Here is an 18,861-nt window from a genome sequence, read left to right on the forward strand (position 1 = left end):
GGACATCAAATGCTATGCTTATGTTTCCAGGACAGGATATAGGGAAGTTCAGACAGTCAAGAAAGGATGCTGAAGTGCTTTAATATCCTAGCTCAGAAATAAAAGTGTAGGTTCATTTCCCTGCTCTGCCTAGATTCTTTTATGTGACATAGAGTCAGTGATTTAATCTTTCTCTGTTCCTGAGTACTCCATCTGTAAAATGGCACTGATGCTCTTTCTCTCTTTATGGCATATATAGTACCTCTAATTTAAGATGTGCTCATGAGTTGTAGCAATAGGATTTTTGTAAGCCCATGAACATTCAGTTTGTTTAGCTTTGCTCTAAAAGGGAACTTCAGTGTTGTGAACTGTTTGGGGCCATCTTTAGCTCTTTAATGTCTTCTATATCAACATTGTTCAGTTCAAAAACTGAAAAGACATTGCTTGTTGTTTTGCTTTTCCTGTCCTTGAAAGAAATCTGGATTTTGACGGTTAGCTAATTGCTGTTTTCCCTGGAAGTGGGAGTTCTCAAGCCAGATCCTCCTCCCTGCCAGCTGAGCTTGCTGTAAACAGTGTGAAGGGAGGAGCTGGATATGTAAACACGTGCATGTAAAGGGGAAAGTTTGTGTGTTTAGCAGTAATGCTTTCCAGCAGAGTAGGATGCTTTTCTTTCTTAGCCCCCTTGGCTCTGCTGTCCTTGCATGGCTGCATTGCTGTAATCAGTAGCGTAGAGCTCAGCACCCCCTTGACATGAGTCTGGATGGAGAGCTGTTCTCATCAGCAGAAACAATTTCAGGCTGATAACGGGCTGGTGATAACCTCCCAGGAGAGAAAAAACTTAATTATGTCCATAGAGAATCATCAAAAGTCTTTACTTGTTGCATATTTTTTACATTTATATAGTTTCAGTTTTTGAAGTTCTTCGAATTCTACCAAAATTTCAGTGAGTTCCAGGTTCTGGATTTTTCTTTAACTTTTTTAAGGCAGACATAATGCCATTTCCATTTCCCAGAACACATTTACAATTACTTTGACCTATACCTTTATGTCAACGTGCAAGTATAATACAAAAATGCCACAGAATGCCACTGCACAGTCTTAACTGTAAGTCGATCGGCACTTCATTAATTCTCCAATAGCAAAAAAAGAGCAGCTGGGTAGTGTATTATGCAAAACTCTTGTCCTTTGACACACGGGACCTTGGATCTAATCCCACTTTTTCGTCATCATAATGAAATTAATTCGATGGTGTCAGCTGAGTTCATGTTGCAAAACTAGCACATGGAAATCAGCAGTGCTGTTGGTTTCTTTACTCTGGAGAGCCTTGGAGTTTAGCTTGTCTAGAAACTGAAACCGTCCGCCTCTAGACATTATGTCTCCTCCACGTTGTACATGAAATGATTTCGGGAGGCAGCATGGAGGAATTGGTGTAGTGGCAGCCTGCCTGACACCTGCCAGCCTAGTAAATCTCTGCGGGATTCTCCTTCCTAGTTCCCTTCACATTCATATATAATTTCTCTGATTTGTATTTTGTTAACAATTAGTAAGTTTTACATTGTCTCCTAAGGTTATAAAAGAAGTGTGCAGCAACTGTACGGGAGCAGTAGACTCCGATGGCCCATTGTCTAGCTCTCCAGTGCACAAGACGGAGCTAGAAAAGGTAAGATTATGGATGCAAAATTCATTGTAATTACTTATTATGGAGACACTGCTAGACACTGCATGGTTCAGACCACAAAGCTGAAATTGAATTTACTTTCTTCATTTCGTGTATTAAATTTTTCATGTTAGACCATTTTCTGGGGCACTCTTCAATAACTATTGTCTGATTCATGTTACTGTTTTGGACTATTAGCCCCTGTGTCATTTTTGTGTGTTTGGATATATGCACACATCCTACAGAATTAAGCCTTCTGCCATGTCTATTCATGGAATCACGAACAAGCAGCAGACTGGCTTGTGTCCATTAGCAGCTGCTCTTTGGCCATTTAGGGTGCAGTTCTGATCCACGTGCGGTGATGCAGAGACACACTCTGTCAAGTGCAAAGAGCCAGCAGGGATGTGACCATCGGGGAAAAACAGCTGAAGATTATACAAAAGTTTTAAGGGAAAGTCTTTTATTTTTGAGAATTTATTTCTTGAAGAGCTCCGTGGGCATGCTGAGGTCACTATTTTGGCAGACCCTTTCAAGCATTCGTGCCTCAACACAGAAACTTGGCTATTCACATGTGGTTGTCTCTGGTGCCTTGACTCAGCAGGATATGAAAGCAAGAATTAGGAAGGAGAAGAGCCCTGCAGTGAATGATCAGTATATTGCCTAGGGGGAAAAAATTTAAAAATTATTCTTATTTGATCCATGTAATTGTTGGTTGCCTAGCAGATTATTAAGCAGGAGCACAGAGTCTAGAAATCTGTTTAAAATATTTTGTGTAATAAGAGATATTAAATTATTATTATTTCACTGTTCTGAGTGTACTTTCAAATATAGATCTATTTTGTGATTTCTGTGTTTTTCTAAAGCCTATACAACAATGTAAAAAAGCCCTCTAGAAGTGAATTTTTTATTATATTCTGTTTTTTTTCCAAGTGGATGAGAGCTTGTAATGTGTTTTATTTCACAGTAAGCGTATTTTTAAATTGACTCCTGACACTTCATTTGGTGAAGGAGACAACGCTCTATGTCTACTAACCTCTTTGTCCCTGCAGAAGTTGTCATCTGAGAGGCCAAGCTCAGATGGGGAGGGTGCTGTGGAAAATGGAACCACTACTGTGTGCAATGGAAAAGATCAAGGTACATCTCACATGCAGAGATGCTTGGCGTAAATCATTTGTGCATATAGGGAGATACAGGTACTGGAACAGGTTTGGGGGTTGTGTTTGGAAAACAGGCAATAATGCTTTTGAATACTTTTATTAGGATTCAGTTTAACTTGAAATCTGAATTATGTCAGGAGGGAACCCTTGAAATTTTTCAGTAAGAGAAACCATTTGATATTATAATTGTGCAGAAAAAAATAGACAGAATTAATATAAGGAAACGGAACATAGAAATTTTGACTTAGCCTTTTTTGTGTTCAGAAGTGCAGTTTTTCAGAGTTTGGGCAATCACTATAGACAACTAACAGTCGCTTATATTAATAGTGACTGTAACTGTGTAGTAGCAACATAAATAGTGGGTGTATCACTTCTAAACTATTATCTGTTATTTATATTAACAGACTAACGTGTGCATAATCATGTAATATCACTGGGTTTATGAGTATATATGTATATAATATTATATGCTGCTTTGGAACCATGCATGTTTTGTAGTCCTTATAATCTGACAGAGACACATCCCATATCCAGAGGGAGTTTTGTCTGAGTTACATGTAAAAAGCCTCAACCCCTATGCTCTTTTCCTCATCCCCTTCCCTCCTTCTCAAAGCAGAAGAAATTCTGTGAGTTTGTTAACTTGCCATGTAGCGATGCTATCATTTAGATGGGATGTTTTTGTGCAGCTGTCAGGTAATGTGAGCTGCACCGAGCACAATGTCAATACTGGCCTTGGTGCCAGTGCTGTCTCGCCTTTTGACCTTTGTCTTCTCCCTCAGTCATTTTCCAATATTTCCTGGCTATACAGATCTTTGACATGCGCAACAATGTGGAACAATGTCAGGTTTTGTGGTTTCTAGAACTTGTGGTACAGGGTTAGTTTTCACCCTATAAAATATTCTACTAAGCCTTCAAAAATGTGGTACCATTTTAGCCTTTGAAACCTGCTGAGAAACATCTGTGCCCCAAAAGCTGTGTTGTCCATGATGTCCAAAAGTGCCTGGTGGCTCAGGTGCCTTGTGGGAGCCATGCTGCTGGAGCATACGCTGCTGCAAAACCAGCCCAGCTTAGATGTCTCAAGGAGGACCATTTAAAATAGCAGTTGCTTTTGCAAATTGTGACCTTCGATATGTAGTAATAAAAAGAATAGGCATTAATGACTGCAAGGAGGTTAAAATATCCCTGGCATCATTTTAAGTGGTTCTGGATGAAGTTACACTATTTTTTCAAACAATGGGTAGGAAACGCTTAAGGGAGTCCGTGGGAAGGGAGCTTCTGGAGAGCAGTCGTCTCCATCCTCACTCACGGACCAGCGTCTGCTCCGCTCTCAACCAGCTGCTCATTTTACTGCAGGGAAGAAAATGAGAAGAAGAGGCTTTTGTGACAAAAATCACTGGCAGTCAGGCAATCAGTATATTCTTTAGACTCAAAAAGATTAAGTCATGAAGGCCTTCCTCCCCTGAACACAGGAGCTTGTTGCATGTTTGGAGAGTACAATATAAGTTCTGAACACCCTCGCCTTAGGAAGAGAGAATTAGACCTTTGCTTACGTGCATCACTGTATTGGAGTTTGGGGAACAGTGACCCGTACCTGAAAAGCTGCTTTTCCTCCTCAGCACCACATGCGGCAGGTGACAGATTTGCATGGTCTTGGCTACAAATATGTTTTCTAAATAATGTTCCATGATTCCTAGCAATTAAACTAAATCTGATAAATTATCCCATTGTGAGTCCCAAACTGCTTCTCTATTTTCCATGCATTCTTCTTCCCAGTTCATCAATTCATACAGTCATTTCTCATCTGAACATTTGTCCTTTTATTTCTCAGTTTACACAAGTCCATAACCACTAAATGTTCCCTGTTGTGAAGGGAATTGATATGTCAGGGATTAAGTTACAGCAGCTCAATCAGTAACTATCCTAAATGTATTTTTCATCAAAATCACGTATCAGGGCAAGCTGATGGATATTTTCGCTGCCTTGTCAGCAGAGAAAGTTTTGCTCTGTTGATGGAATCCAAATTAGACCGCTGAATGCAATTTCTGAAAGTTCATTGTGTTAGTTCTATTTTGCAAATAAAAGATATATTTTCTGACTGTTTGCAATTTTTTTTCTTTATTTGCTAGGACTTTAGTCAGGTAGGCACTTCAAAAAAATTATATCCTTGACATGTTACATTCAGCAGCACAGCATGGCTTGGTGCACAGAGCCGTAATATTACTAATATCATATTAAATTAATAGAAGCATAGGCTGGATGTTAGCAGAATGACTCTTTTCAGCAGAGCTTTTCTTTCCAAGTCCTCACAAAAACAGTAAGTGCTAGCTTCTAATCACTGAATGTTTACACTGATCCCACTAATTTAATTGTTAGTAGTTAATTTGTAAGTCTTCTCATTCTAAAAGGTTCATTGGCATAAGATACCTTAACCTAATTGTACATGGCAGTCATATTTTTGCTAGGCAAGTATATTTTGGTTTTGTTGTGTACTTAACTGTTAAAGTATTTCGAGGTAGATGTTTAGGAAAAATGGAAGATTGTCTGGGTGGATTTTTATTCTCACTTATATTAGCCAAATTTATATGCAGGTAGCTCAGTCATACTGATAAATTACATGACTGCTGTGGAAAGAGACTTTCAGCTTGATTAGATAAAATTCAATTAGAAGCTTGATTTTTATTTTTCTTACCTGTATATATTCTGAATGCGATTATTTTTATAGAACAGAGGTTATTTATAGGCATCTGTATTAGAGAGGGAATCTAATGTTTATCTGAGTGCAGTCTGCAACTTCTTGAAGAATGTTCATCTTAGAGTGAATTGTTTGTCTGAACTGCAATTTTTATTCATGTTCTCTCTGTTCTTGGGTTAATTTAAACACACTAAAATACATCCTTTTGCTTCCTTAATAGTGAAGAGGAAAAAAAGTTCAAAACCGGAAGCCAAAGGCACTGTGACTAAAGTAACCGGGAAAAAAATAACAAAGATCATTGGCTTGGGAAAGAAAAAGCCATCAACAGATGAACAGACCTCATCAGCTGAAGAAGATGTTCCAACATGTGGCAAGTGATTTTTTTTCTCCTTAAATGCACATTGCGACTAAAACTTCGTAAAATTCTAGCCTAGAAATTCCTCTGAAATTGCTTGTACTGCTGTAATTCTTCCTCCAACATATGAAAGATGCACTCAGATTGAAAGAGGAGTAATAAAGAGCTTATAATTTGAAAAGAGACTAAAAGAGTCGACTTTTAAAATAAAATGGTAGCCTAGGCTCAGAAGTAATATCATTGCTCTTTGCAAAGGTAAGGGGGAAGTGTGGACAAAAAAAAGCAGAAATAAACGAGCTGTCTTCAAGGAAATGGATATAAAATTATTATAGACTGCACTATGAAATAAATTTAGACTAGGAATTAGAAGAATGTTCTTGGGAAAGGATCAAGTCTTTTATGATGGATCATGGTGAGGTTTTAAGGGACAGCAATCAAGACAGCAGTCGACTGGCCTCAGCCAAAGCGATTTGAGTTTAATTGTAAGTTCCTAAAGTGGTACATATTGGGCAAAACTTGAATGAAATAACAGATTTCTAGAAAGCTATTTTACCTCCGAATGATGATCACTCCTTATGACAACTGCAGTGCTTGGCAGCACCAAGAAAGTATAATATATAAGAAGGCATGCAGAAAATGCTTAAGTTGTGTATCTTAGCTCTTAATGTTTTCTCACAGTTTAGGACTTTGTGCAATGCACTGAGCTGATGTCCTCACAGCTCTGGTATTTTCAAACAATGCAATGTATTTACATTCTCCTATTTGCCTTCTGGTGCTCCAGTATTAAGTAACACTTCCATACATGAAAATAAGGTAGAAGCCACCCTTCTCACAGTCCCTTCCAAAAAAAAATTCCAGAGAAAGCAAGCTATGAAGTAGTTGCACCAGATTCTTAATTTGGATCTGTCTTTTCTGCTTTAATTGTCTAGAAGAACTTCAGAAACCAAGAAATCTGTGATTAGGCAGCAGTTGGCAAAACTCATGGGTGCATGAAGTGTGATAGATGCTTGCCCAATGTGCAAGAAGCAGATCCATGGACCACCAGTGAGAACTTCATAGATCAGAGGTGGCTCTCAAGCCACACTTTGGAAATCATTCACATAAACAATCTTTGATTAAATAAGTGTGTGTATATATGTCCATACATCAGCTAAGTACAGATGTGATTTATCAACCAAAAGAACAGCTGGGAAAAGCTGAAGCATCTGGTTTCCATACAAACTCAAGACTTCCGGGGTCTCATGCTCCATTGATTATTCTGTATTATGTGAGACATTAACCACAGCTGTACAATCTAAGTCCTAGTATTTCTATCATTATTTCGGATATGGACATAAGTATAGCCATTACTATTGCCTGCATTTGGCTCTACACAACACCACTTGCAGATTTTATAGGAAAATCTGCGTGTCTAGGCTCTGGTCATCGCAGGAAGTTTTTGCAGAAGGAGTTTCTCACCACCAGAAATTTGGCTCAGTGCAATGCTCTCTGGGAGGTTGCTCCACAGTTGAAGGCTTTTACACTTGAAAAGGCTCTACCTCCCATGAACAAAGAGAAAAGCCCAGCGCGGCTGTAGGGGACACCCAGCTAGAGTGGAAATGGAAACCAACCTGCACTCGGCATCATGGCAAAGCTCTTCCCTAGAGCATCACTGGTCTTTGGCTACCTAGGCCAAGCCAAGGGCAAATGTCACAAATGGGAATGCACTCAAGGCATTTTGGTCATATCAACTGTTGAAGTTTTAAGTAGGGATATGTGGGAGGAAAAGCGTGGAATCCTGCGTAGTTCATGTGAAATAGGAGGGTTTAGAAGAGCTTTTCTGAGAGGTGTGTTAGAAGCAGAGGAGGAAAAAAAGTACTGTCTGGAAACAAAAAAAAGCCTTTCATTCCAAAACAAGCCAGCTGGCTTGTAAGTGAAGAGTTTTCAATTTCTAGGGATTATATTATAATGCACAACTATATGGGGTTTTGTTACAGGAGGAGGGAGGAGAGCTGGAGAGTGTGATCATCACAAGGAGCCAAAATCAGAGGACTGTGCACATCCTCCTTTTTTTATGGCACCTTCCAAGATGTGCGCAAGTCTGATCTGCTATATCCTGTTGGATCAAGCTTTGACATTGGAACCACAATGTTGGAAGGGAAACCCAGAAAAATTAATCATAAGTCATAGTTTTAATGAAAACCAAAGAGAGCTATCCAACAGAATTAAATGAAAATGAGACCTGAGATAGAAGACAGTTTTTTTACATAAATTCTGGCCTGTGCAAGATACCATTTGTTTCCCTCTTCACAGCCTCGTTGGAAGCAGCAGCACACTGAATTCATGTAGTGTTCGTAATGTGGAAGCAAAAGTAAAAGATCATCTTTTTTTCGTTCCCAAACTAAATCAGGCAGGAAAATTGGGCATTGTCTTGATTTTAAGATTTGAGTTTGGAATGATTGTTGATATGGGACAAAAAAAGAAAAACACGAAACACTGCCCATTTAATGATACTATATGCCTAGACACTGTGTGATATAGAGCATGATAAGAAAAGTGAACTTTTTAAAAGGCAATTTGTTAATGAAATTTCAATTTGTTGTAAGGGTGCTGTATTATCCTTGGGGGGAGGGAAATAATCTTTGTTTAAACTTTTGTCTTGAATAACTAAGTTTCATCTGCACTTAGTTCTTTAATTTTTAATTTTTACTTTTATTGGCATCAGTAGCAATCTTTTAAACTCTGCTTTGAAGGTGTTTCAAACCAAGTGTGCCTTCTTCTTTCTAAATGAAATCAGAAGTTATAACATCAACGCTTAATAGGTCTTCAGAACACTGACTTTGGATGTTACAGAAGCTGGCTCATCACCTAATTATATAATATTATATATATAATATATTATTATAATTATATAATATGGCTGTGGTTTTCCCAGACAATTTTGGTTGGTCACAGTTATCAAAGCCACGGAGAAGATGGGTCTTCTTTGTGAGTACATTGTCTATGTACATACATTTTTATCACTGCCCCTCTCTCGTTCTTAATAAAGTGTTGGGGATCAGTGTGCTCCTGCTCATCCAGCTGCTGTGTTGACTAACACTGAACAGCCATTTGCACATGAGCAGGATCACAACTTTATATGCTTTTTACTAGGTTATTGTCACAGTGAAAGTTTTGATTAAAAGAAGTGAAACAGGGTCATGTACTTCTCTTCCTAAAATTAAGCTGAACTTTCTATTATAAGAGGAATAAGTTGTTTAAGTGGTAGCGTTACATTGAAAAGTAAGGGTTTGGGTTTTTTCTTCTCATAAAAAGACAGGAGTAAAATATTTCACGTTTCATTTTATTGCAGGATATCTAAACGTGCTCTCAAATAACCGTTGGCGTGAGCGCTGGTGCAGAGTGAAAGACAATAAACTCATTTTCCACAAGGACAGGACAGATCTGAAGACGCACATTGTTTCTATCCCTCTCCGTGGCTGTGAAGTCATCCCGGGACTGGATTCAAAGCATCCCCTGACCTTCCGCCTCCTCCGAAATGGGCAGGAAGTCGCTGTGCTCGAGGTACAGTGGTTCCTAATGGCTATGACTTGTAGGAACATCCACAAGCTAAATTAGAGAAGCACTTCCATACAACTTGGTCATTCAAAAAGACAAAAATAACAAGTGTTGTAGGCAAAGAAAGAGAGAACTGAGATTTAATGCAGTTCAAAAGTTTTCTCAGGAAAACGCTTTTCTCTACACTGACCTTCCCTTGACCTGCTGCTAAGATGTCCCTGCTCCTTCTCAATACACACTTTTACATCAGGGATATAATTACTTCGGGTAAACAACTTAGTGATCATTAAATAAGGTGTTGCTGTTAATGTGAACTCTAGAGCTCTTAACTCTCATTTATCTGAACCACTTTTTCTCAGTCTGTGTCCATATTGAGATAATTTTGCATTAAGCAAATAGTGTCCCAGCATGTCATACATGTAGACGCTGTCATACTCCTCAACGTTGCCAAAGTCATACTTTCACCTGTGGTAGCTGGGTCAGGATTTTCTGAGGGGCTTTATTCATCATATTTTGAAAAATGAAATGAGAAGACACTTAAAGCCAAGTCTAATGAAGATATAATATAGGAGGAGGCAAGCTTTTGTGTTCAGTGGCAGGATGGACAGTTTGACCACTTGGATTTCCAACTGCAGATCCCTTTAGTCTCCTGTCATTGCAGCCGGGCCTGTTCTATTTGAGTAATTCAGAGAATGTGGAAAAAAAAAACAACAACAAAAAACCAAAAACTAGAAAGGAGCTCAAGGAACTGTGAAAGGCAGTGAAATATTTAAAAAACGAAGGAGAAACTGGAAGCCTTATAATTTCTTTCCCACACCCTTTTTCCCTGTATTTATTTGCTACCGTTTAACTTTGTAATTGGTGAATTGAAGAAAAATATGAAAAATTTAAAACTATTTTAACAGTATTCATGTTTGTACTTGTCCGCTAGGAATATAAATGCCATCATCTAGACAAATGTATTGGATTTTTTTTCAAAAAGGAACCCTAAAATTTCTTCTACTATTGGATTATTTTTTCCCTTGTTTCTACTTAGGACTAAGACTTTCTTCTTGGGAATCATCATACCTAAAATCCCCCAGCTTAGCATAGGAGAATAATTCTGTTATAGCTTTACATTTTCTGAAGTCTAAAATAAGCATGACTTGAATCTAAATCCACTAGCCTTAAATGATTATTTTTTCTTCTTTTTGGAATTGCACAGTTTGTACTACATCATAACTGATGAGTGCTTATCCTACTCAAAGTGCACTCCTAGCAATGCAGATTTAATAAGAAATCCTGGGGTTTTTAGGAGTTTAGCAGAGAGAAACCAGAGCAGCTCATACAATGTGGTAGCAATTTGTTGGCCAAGAAGAACAGGCCATTTTGAAGTAAAGCTCAGCTCAGTGGCAGACTAAAGACCTGACGTATGCTCTTGCCCATTTCCTTGCAGGCATCCTCCTCTGAAGACATGGGCAGATGGCTGGGAATTTTGCTGGCGGAAACAGGATCTTCAACAGACCCTGGAGCTCTGCACTATGATTACATCGACGTGGAAATGACAGCAAGCGTCATCCAGGCTGCAAAACAGACCTTCTGGTGAGGGGCGCTCAGCTACCCGGGTGTTTCCAGTACTCTGAGAATTTATATCTATGTGTTAACTCCTGTGCCAAGAGAGCTTATCAGAATCTACCCCTCTTTGCCAGATATGGAACTCGTGAAGTGTTTCAGCATCACAGCATGTTAGATGTGTTTATGATTATTGTGTTGGCATCATGCTAGTTCTGTAAAAGATGCAGACACCATCCAACTTTACCCAAATCTTTACACATTTTTTTTCAGTAAGTCTCCTCATCAAGTGCTATATTTTAACCTTTTATTTTCTTGAAGACAGAACTGTCCCTGGAAAAGGACAAATATGCTGAAAATTAAATAAATTAATTTAAATAAATAAATTAATAAGCAGCTACATAGTTCACATTTATCTGTTGGCTTTATTTGCTGTACATGTAGGCAATATGTACAGCATATATTGCCCAATATATTCTGTACACTAAAAATGTATAGCAAATTTAAGCAATTTATGTCTTGGAGAGTCACATTCTCAGTGTTTCCATCTCAAGTTATTTTTTGATTAATTAAAAACCGCGTCAAGCTCACACCAGTCCAATTAATTTCTGGGTTTTAATTTAGGAGGTGGAAACTGGGAAGGTGCCTAGGGCGCAGCACAGAAACTGTTTAAATTACAAATCAGTAGAGTGAATTCCCCTTTACAGGTCCTGTGCTCAGAAAAGTAACGCACATTTAGCACATATAGTGATTTACATGTTCAAAATCAATTTAGGTATTAAAGCAGTCTTTGGTGGGAGGAGACTGGCATTTTTGCTTGGCTAGGTGAGACAGTTCAGAAAGGGAAGGGAAGGAACAGTGGGGACAGGTGGGATGTCCTGCTGCAGACCTACCTGGGCTTTTCCAGGATCAGACACTGGGTGGCCTGAGAAGACAGGTGGCAAAGGTATCACCCCTCAGCTCACTGCAAAATGAGGCTACCCACACAAATTTGGAATTCGTATGACTTGATTTACTAGAGAATCACACCTCGGCTTTAAACAGACTGAAAAATTAAAAAACAAAAACACCAACAAAAACAAACAAACAAAAAACACATAGAACCAACAAAAAAGCCCAAACAAACAAGCAAAAACCCATCAAGAGCTTCAGAGTTTTCCAGAATAAGAAGACACTCATTAGCGAGGTGTTAAGAGAGCTTTAATGAGGGAAAACAGGCAGTTTCATTCTGTATCTGGTTTGAATGACTTCTGACAGAAATCAAAGTGACTCAGTGTTACTACAAGCCCAGTTTCATGAAAACCATATAACTTTGGTAGAATGTGCTTAGCTTACCTATTTATGTTAATACTTGTTTTGATGTTAAGAGGGCTCAAAATGTTTATCCTGTGTTGACATGTATTTTGCTTCAGTCAGCGTCTAACAATAACCACATTTAAGAAAGAAGTAGAATGGAAACCTTCCCCCCTGAATACTGCTTGGCTTTCCTTTTCTGAACAAATGCAATATTAGTTGCAGCCAAGTGAAAAAACACATGCAACTAAACCACATGTTAGAAAGGAATGTCAAACAACTTGCAAAATAGCAGAATTCCCCTATTAAGAATTAGTTAAAATTCACTGGGTGTGTTTAAAAGACTTAAGAGCTTGCTGATAAGCAGCTAGAGTAGCTGTCTGCTGATTTTCAACTACTCCTAGAAAATGAGGAGACATTACAATAATACTTTACTTAAGTGTTGATAAAATACCATTTCTGCCCTTTATAGAATGAATATCAGCTTTCTAAATTAGCTGCAGTTATCATTAAAGCTTTGATGATCACACAATCACTTCAGGATTATTGGTTTTTCATTTCCTGAGACTGATGCTTTTCGAAATAGTTGGCTCTTCATTAATAGTCCCATCAATTTTCTTAGTCTAAATCATTAAGTATCTGGGAAAGGCTGAAGAAAAAAGCTTCCAAGCAAGTTTTCTTTATTTGCTTTCTCATCTATAAGTTTCAGAATACAATTAACTTACAGGAATGCATCTGTAAACATGATTAATGAGGCATAGTGAAATAATGCTTATGAAGTGCTTACAGATACTTAGATAAATCTTAGCTTCCTTTGGTGGTGGAAATAGTTATTACAGGTGCATCAGATGTCATTAATGAATATCCCAGTTTTCAGACATGGTTATTATGCATCACTCTCATTGAAGCTACTTAAATAGAAAGAAACACAGTAACGGCTCCAAATGCAGTCCTTCAGACTAACCAGAAATGCTTGAGTAATGTTCTTCATTTAGAGAAACAGTAAACAAATGCAGCCCTTTAATAATGTCTCATAAAGTTGGAGATATGATAAAGTTAAAAACATTTTCATAATGGAATTTATCTTGGGCTGTTTGTTGTTTGTTTGAAGTAAGGAAAGCTTCTGTCTAATCATTATTCCAGCCCTGCCCTGCCCTGAAAGATCCACACTGAACTGGGCAGGTTCATCCCTCCTGTGAGCCCGGGTCTCCTGTGGCTCAGGTGAGCCCCAGATGGACGAGGTCTGTCTCCCTCTGAATGAGAAATTCAGTGTACTCCTTGTTATTCCAAACCCAAAAGAAAGCAACTGTTGAAACCACAGCATTCTTGAGCTCCAGCCAGCGCTACAGAAGACCCTCTCTGCTTTAGTAGGGCTTTATCATATTTTATGAATGTCAGCACAGAGCCTGAATAGTTCTATTGTTTGGAATAGAAAGCTTTGTTTTCCCGTTCATGCACACCTGAAGCTATAGGAATTATTTGGGATCTCTCTCTATACCCCGTTCAATTTCAGCAGTTTGCTACAAAGGAAAACTCACCCTTGGAGTCGTTATTGCTATTGGGCCTGATTCTGCTATTTTCTGCATTGTTAGATCTTTGGTCCCAACACAAAGCCTTGTTCTAGTCTGTGGTACCTTGCACGAGTTCTGTAGAATTTTGGTAAAACAAGCTGTAATGTTGATTCTGGGGAGAGGGTAGGAAATAAATAAACCTATACATAAATATATAGTGCTCTTTTGAAGTGTTCAGGGGGCTCAGACGCACTGTGTGAAACAGAGCAAGAATTAACATATAGACTATTTGCATGCATGATAACCCAGAGAGTGTGAGTTGGGAAGCACAGTGCCATTGTGCACACTCTATCCAGCCAAAAGTTCTGATGTGGAAATGAAAAATTCCCAGATTTTGAGGAAGAAATTATTCAGAAAATTTTGGTAGATATTTAAACTTAGGAACTGAGAGAAACAAAAATAAATTTCAGCAAAAATTTGTAAAAACAGTTCAACTTTGCCAGAACCTAAGTTCGCATCCTGCGCCCTGAGCACACGTGCACCCAGAAACACCTGCTTCTCCCTGATGCAGACAACAAGGGAACTTTTATGGGACACTGGCAAGCTGGTTTGTAACACGGATCAGCAGGTTCCCATGTAAACACACCACTGAGAAGTTACAGCTGTTGCCCTCCTGGCTTTCACACAGTCATATCCCCACTGTAAGAATGGAGTACAGAAACATATGTTGTAATATTGGCTGCTAACAGCAATGTGTGAGTAGCAACAGAAGGAAAACTGTCCTCAGCTCTCCTGCAGAAAGTGAGAAGATATGTGCTTCTAGGCTACATAATCAGATATAGGGGACATACCACTGAATCATCACTTAGACTTGGGTTCAAGCACTGATTTTTATTATTTTTATTTTGCTTTATTCAGTTTTATGAACAGGCGTGTTATATCTACAAATCCGTATCGGGGAAGCACTGCCAATGGCTACGCCTGTCCGAGTGGAATGGCACTTCATTATGATGATGTTCCCTGCATAAATGGATCGGTAAGAATTGAATTTGCACAGAACAAATGGTTTGCATGTGTCGAACGCATGGATGTCTGAAAATTATATTATCTAAAAAGCCCCACTGGGCAGTTTCCCAATGAACTCCTATGTTTTTGATTGGGGGGGCTGCAAACTTCTCTCACACCTACAGAGTAGTAGGGGGGGTGGGACATATTGTTTACATTAACGCACATGTAAGCCAATGTGCATTTAGAAAGCAATTGCCTGTTGACGATTTGTTGCCAAGTCCTTAAATATAATACTCACTTGAGGGGCTGTTTTTTAAAATCACACTGGACCTGGCAAAATTAAGGACGTAGTTACACCAGGCACCTTCTGGTGTCTTTTGAAAACAAAACAAAAACAAACAAACAAAACTTCTGAGGCCCTGGGGCTGCATTTTTCATGACAGCAGGTACTGCATATCCCAAAGGAGAACCGCAGTGATCACTTCTATCTTCATAATTTGCAGAACTGATTGTAGGCAGATGTCTAATAGAGTTTAACACATAGATGTGGTCATCACAAAGATTTACAGGGAAGTTGCAGCTCATGTCAGAGCTTAATTTGGGCTGCTTCATAAAGGCCCCCACTAAGACTGAACTCAAGAAAAAATCAGAGTTTCAAAGGGTTAAGTGGACTGCAAGTTCAGTCCTCCATCATGTCTTAGCAATCTCAGAAAGATGGTAGAAAGCCCCTCTTGGGAACAACACATTACCACATGTGTGGTGAGTAGTCTGTATGTGTAGTTCTTGGATGTGCTGAAGCCTTTGTATGAGTAGTGTCCTGCTGCTGCCAGGACGGATTAAGGAAGGATATTTGGCAACCAGGTTGGTTTCTTTTAAGATTAATAATTGAATGAATCACTGGAGTATTGTTGTTGAGCTTTCCATTTTTCTGGGGAAAAAAAATAAGAAACAGAAACAAAAAAGAAGAAGAAAAAGAAAAAGAATGGTCTGTGTCTGTTCTAGCTGGTTAGCTCAGAATAATAGTTCTCCAACAAAAAACGGTAATACTAGCATACCAGCAGCTGGTACTCACTGGAAAGACATATAGCCTAAAGATTCATCTGTGTAGCCTGTGAGTGTCCTCCTGTGAACACGGCCTGCTTGTGTCCCCCGCAGTGCTCGAGCTGGCACCTGAAGGGGCAGTCTAGGGAACAGAGAGGGTGCTGGGATGGTGTGGCACATGCATAGGACTGAGGCTATCAGCCATGTCATGCAATGCTTCCTTTCCACACTCTGTCCTCCCCACCTTTCTAAAGAGTTTGATTCAAGTGTAAGCAACAAGCATATGCATGCTACAGTCAAAGGAATTAATGTTTTGACTTCACTGAGGAGGTTCTGCATGGCATATTGTTTACTAACTACCAAAGTGTATGTGTTGCAGTGGGAACCAGAAGATGGCTTTCCTTCTTCTCGTAGCAGGAACATTGGAGAAGAAATGCTTTATGATAACGCAGGCCTGTACGATAACTTGCCGTCTCCAAAAATCTTTGCGCGCTATCCGCCAGCTGACAGAAAACCCAATAGGTTATCTACTGACAAACTCTCCTCTAACCATTACAAATACCCTGTCTCATCCAATCTATCTTCTGCTCAGTCTGTCACTAATACCTCTGCTGTGGGGAGGGGATCTGGCTCACAGGTACCGTACTATTTAATACTTAACAAAGTTTTTTATTTTTTGGCTGTTCTGTTTATCTGGTTGTTATCTTAAGGGCCTTGAGCTATTCCAGTCCATTAGCGTTAGCACTGAAATGCTTGGAGTTTAGTCTGAGCTTACTGCAAATGAAACAGGTTTGCTAAGTTGTAAATTACGATGAAGAACTATTGGCACCTGGAAAGGGCTTTCCGCTCAAGTTCTTGATGATTTGCAGGTTGTGGATAATAAGAAAAAAACTTAACCTGAATGCACATCTAGCTGCCTTCTGTCTCTCTAGGCAGCAATGACTGGAAGAAAAAAAGGAAGGTGAAATATGACCTGGAGTTTTACTAATCTGTATATTGTATATACGATGGTTATATATATTGTGAATATACATATATGTCATAAAATAGATATTATATATACTAAATGATATTGCATATAGTGTGTATATACCATACTTAAATTACTGCTTGTTGTTTTCTTCCTGTGAAAAAAAACCTAAGCCTATGTCTATGCTGCTTTCTGGGGATGGCTTCTAGACCTCAGCTGAAATGAAAGTGAAGCTACAGAAAAATGAAATCCTGTATGCTCAGCCTCAATAGCAGACAGGCAGAGCCCAGGTGGGGAGCAGAGCAAACCTCACTCAGCCACACCAGAGACATTCTCTAGAGCCTGTAGCCAATCTCCAAAAGCTGCCCATTGGCATAAGCCTGGGAATGTGTCACAAAGATGGGTGGTTTTCAGTTTAATCTGAAATGAAACGGTTAGATAAGTGGTTCCCTTGAATAAGGTACCTGTCATATTCTGTGTTAACTCAACTCCTATGAAAACTTCATATCAGAATATTAGAATCCAGTGACATTGCAGAATTGGAGGTGGGCTCGAGCATTGAATACCCCCGACCGCAGGCTGCGTGTGTGCCCTGTGTCGGCTCAGGCAGCCCCATGTAAACACCAAGCTGCCTCAAGGACAGTGTTGTTCTTCCCAGGGTTCAGCTCAGCGCAGGGGAGCCCTCTAAAGGGAAACCCCTTGGACATGAAATGTGCTGTTTCTGTTAATCTTGTGAGCGGGCCTAGCCATTATTAGAGGTTGCCTGTTTTTTAGTAAGAGAAGCTTTTATAGTAGCCAGAAGCTGTGTAAGAAAGAGGAAATTGATTAACTTCTAACATTTAAAAATGTGAAATGTAAAAATGAAACATTTAAAAATGGAAAAAAAAAAAATCCATGCACTGCCATACTATATGGCAAGCCTGTATAGTATGTAAGAAAGTGTTGGATTTTTGTGTGGCAAACCCTGTTGGCTTTTTCTGTATGAAATTAACTCTGCCAAACCTGTTTTTGAAAAATCTTTAGTGTGTAAAATTAATTGAAGGTGCAACTTTTCTGCCTTGCAATAGCTTTCTTAATATAGCAAGTGCCAGAGTTTTGAGTAATTTAAAGACTGTATTGCCAGCAGAGATGGGGAGCGCATCCCCTGTTATCCTGTGACTGCTGGTGTGGCTCCCGCTGAGCAGGCAGCACGCAGAGCCAACATCTCTGGAGGAAGCGCCGTCTCCAGCTCAATCAATGCCATCTATTAAGGCTCTCTCTGAGCAGACGGCTTTTTAATTAAGCTTTGCCCTTGATGAAAGGGTGACTGTTACGCCAGCGGCACAGGAGTAGCTGGACCCCATTTGTACTTTTGTTTTCTAACAGTTTAAAGGCAAGAAGCCACCTGCAGCTGCTAATGGTATCACCGGAAAAGGGAGAACTTTAAATAGCCAGCCGAAGAAACCCGAATCGGTGTCATGTGTGAAGCGCACCGCATCCAGTAAGTATCTCTGTCCTCACTGCTGCCTCACTTGTGAGTGGAGTCATGAGGACACCCCAAATAGCTGTCTTGTTCACAAACAAGATAAAGAACCACTGTGGTTCTGCTGTGGCTGAGAGGCCAAGCAGGAGATTCCCACCAAGATTTTGAATAGGAGATATTGTGTGCGTTGGTGACTCATTAGTACTCCAGCCATGCCACAGAATAAAGGGTCGTCATATGGAGAATGGTAAATGTGAAATGTGGCTGCAAAGTCATGAGGGCAGCAGGAGAAAAAATGGGGAATGATTCATCAGTTAGAGCAGAAAGTAGTTCTGTATTCCTGTTGGAAGAGAAGGATGAGGAGCTGGGAATGACATGAGAACACTATGTTCCTCAAAAGTGAACTTACTCTTATCAGTAATGAAAAAGGTGTAAGGAAATAATGAAGACAACCACACACCTCAAAAGCTTCCTCAGAAGAGGAGATTTCAGTTGGTGAGTTCAGAAAGAGGGTTCTTCTGCGCAGGTGGTTTGCCTGTAGGAAATCACTAATAAAGAAAAAAAGACAAAAAAGAGCTATAGTCTTATTTTTAAAATATGGAGTCAAAAGCACAGCTGCTTCTAGAGAAGGAATTAATGTGATTTTTT

The 18,861-nt window shown here is 39.4% G+C and overlaps 1 protein-coding gene across 5 annotated transcripts in view; it reads left to right on the plus strand.

Annotated features, from left to right (window-relative positions):
* Nucleotides 1-18,861, plus strand: part of AFAP1 (actin filament associated protein 1) — a 120,346-nt gene that overhangs the window by 90,199 nt on the left and 11,286 nt on the right. For 3 of the 5 annotated variants that reach the window (XM_065836084.2, XM_065836085.2, XM_071808546.1), the window contains 8 exons: nucleotides 1,547-1,639; nucleotides 2,686-2,770; nucleotides 5,706-5,855; nucleotides 9,172-9,383; nucleotides 10,813-10,958; nucleotides 14,651-14,768; nucleotides 16,161-16,418; nucleotides 18,117-18,231. In XM_065836084.2, the coding sequence (XP_065692156.1) occupies nucleotides 1,547-1,639; nucleotides 2,686-2,770; nucleotides 5,706-5,855; nucleotides 9,172-9,383; nucleotides 10,813-10,958; nucleotides 14,651-14,768; nucleotides 16,161-16,418; nucleotides 18,117-18,231 (1,177 nt within the window). The remainder of the gene's footprint in view (nucleotides 1-1,546; nucleotides 1,640-2,685; nucleotides 2,771-5,705; nucleotides 5,856-9,171; nucleotides 9,384-10,812; nucleotides 10,959-14,650; nucleotides 14,769-16,160; nucleotides 16,419-18,116; nucleotides 18,232-18,861) is intronic. The other 2 variants (XM_071808548.1, XM_071808549.1) reach the window with 1 other exon arrangement.

This window comes from Patagioenas fasciata, chromosome 4 (genome assembly GCF_037038585.1).
Source record: "Patagioenas fasciata isolate bPatFas1 chromosome 4, bPatFas1.hap1, whole genome shotgun sequence".
NCBI lineage: Eukaryota > Metazoa > Chordata > Aves > Columbiformes > Columbidae > Patagioenas > Patagioenas fasciata.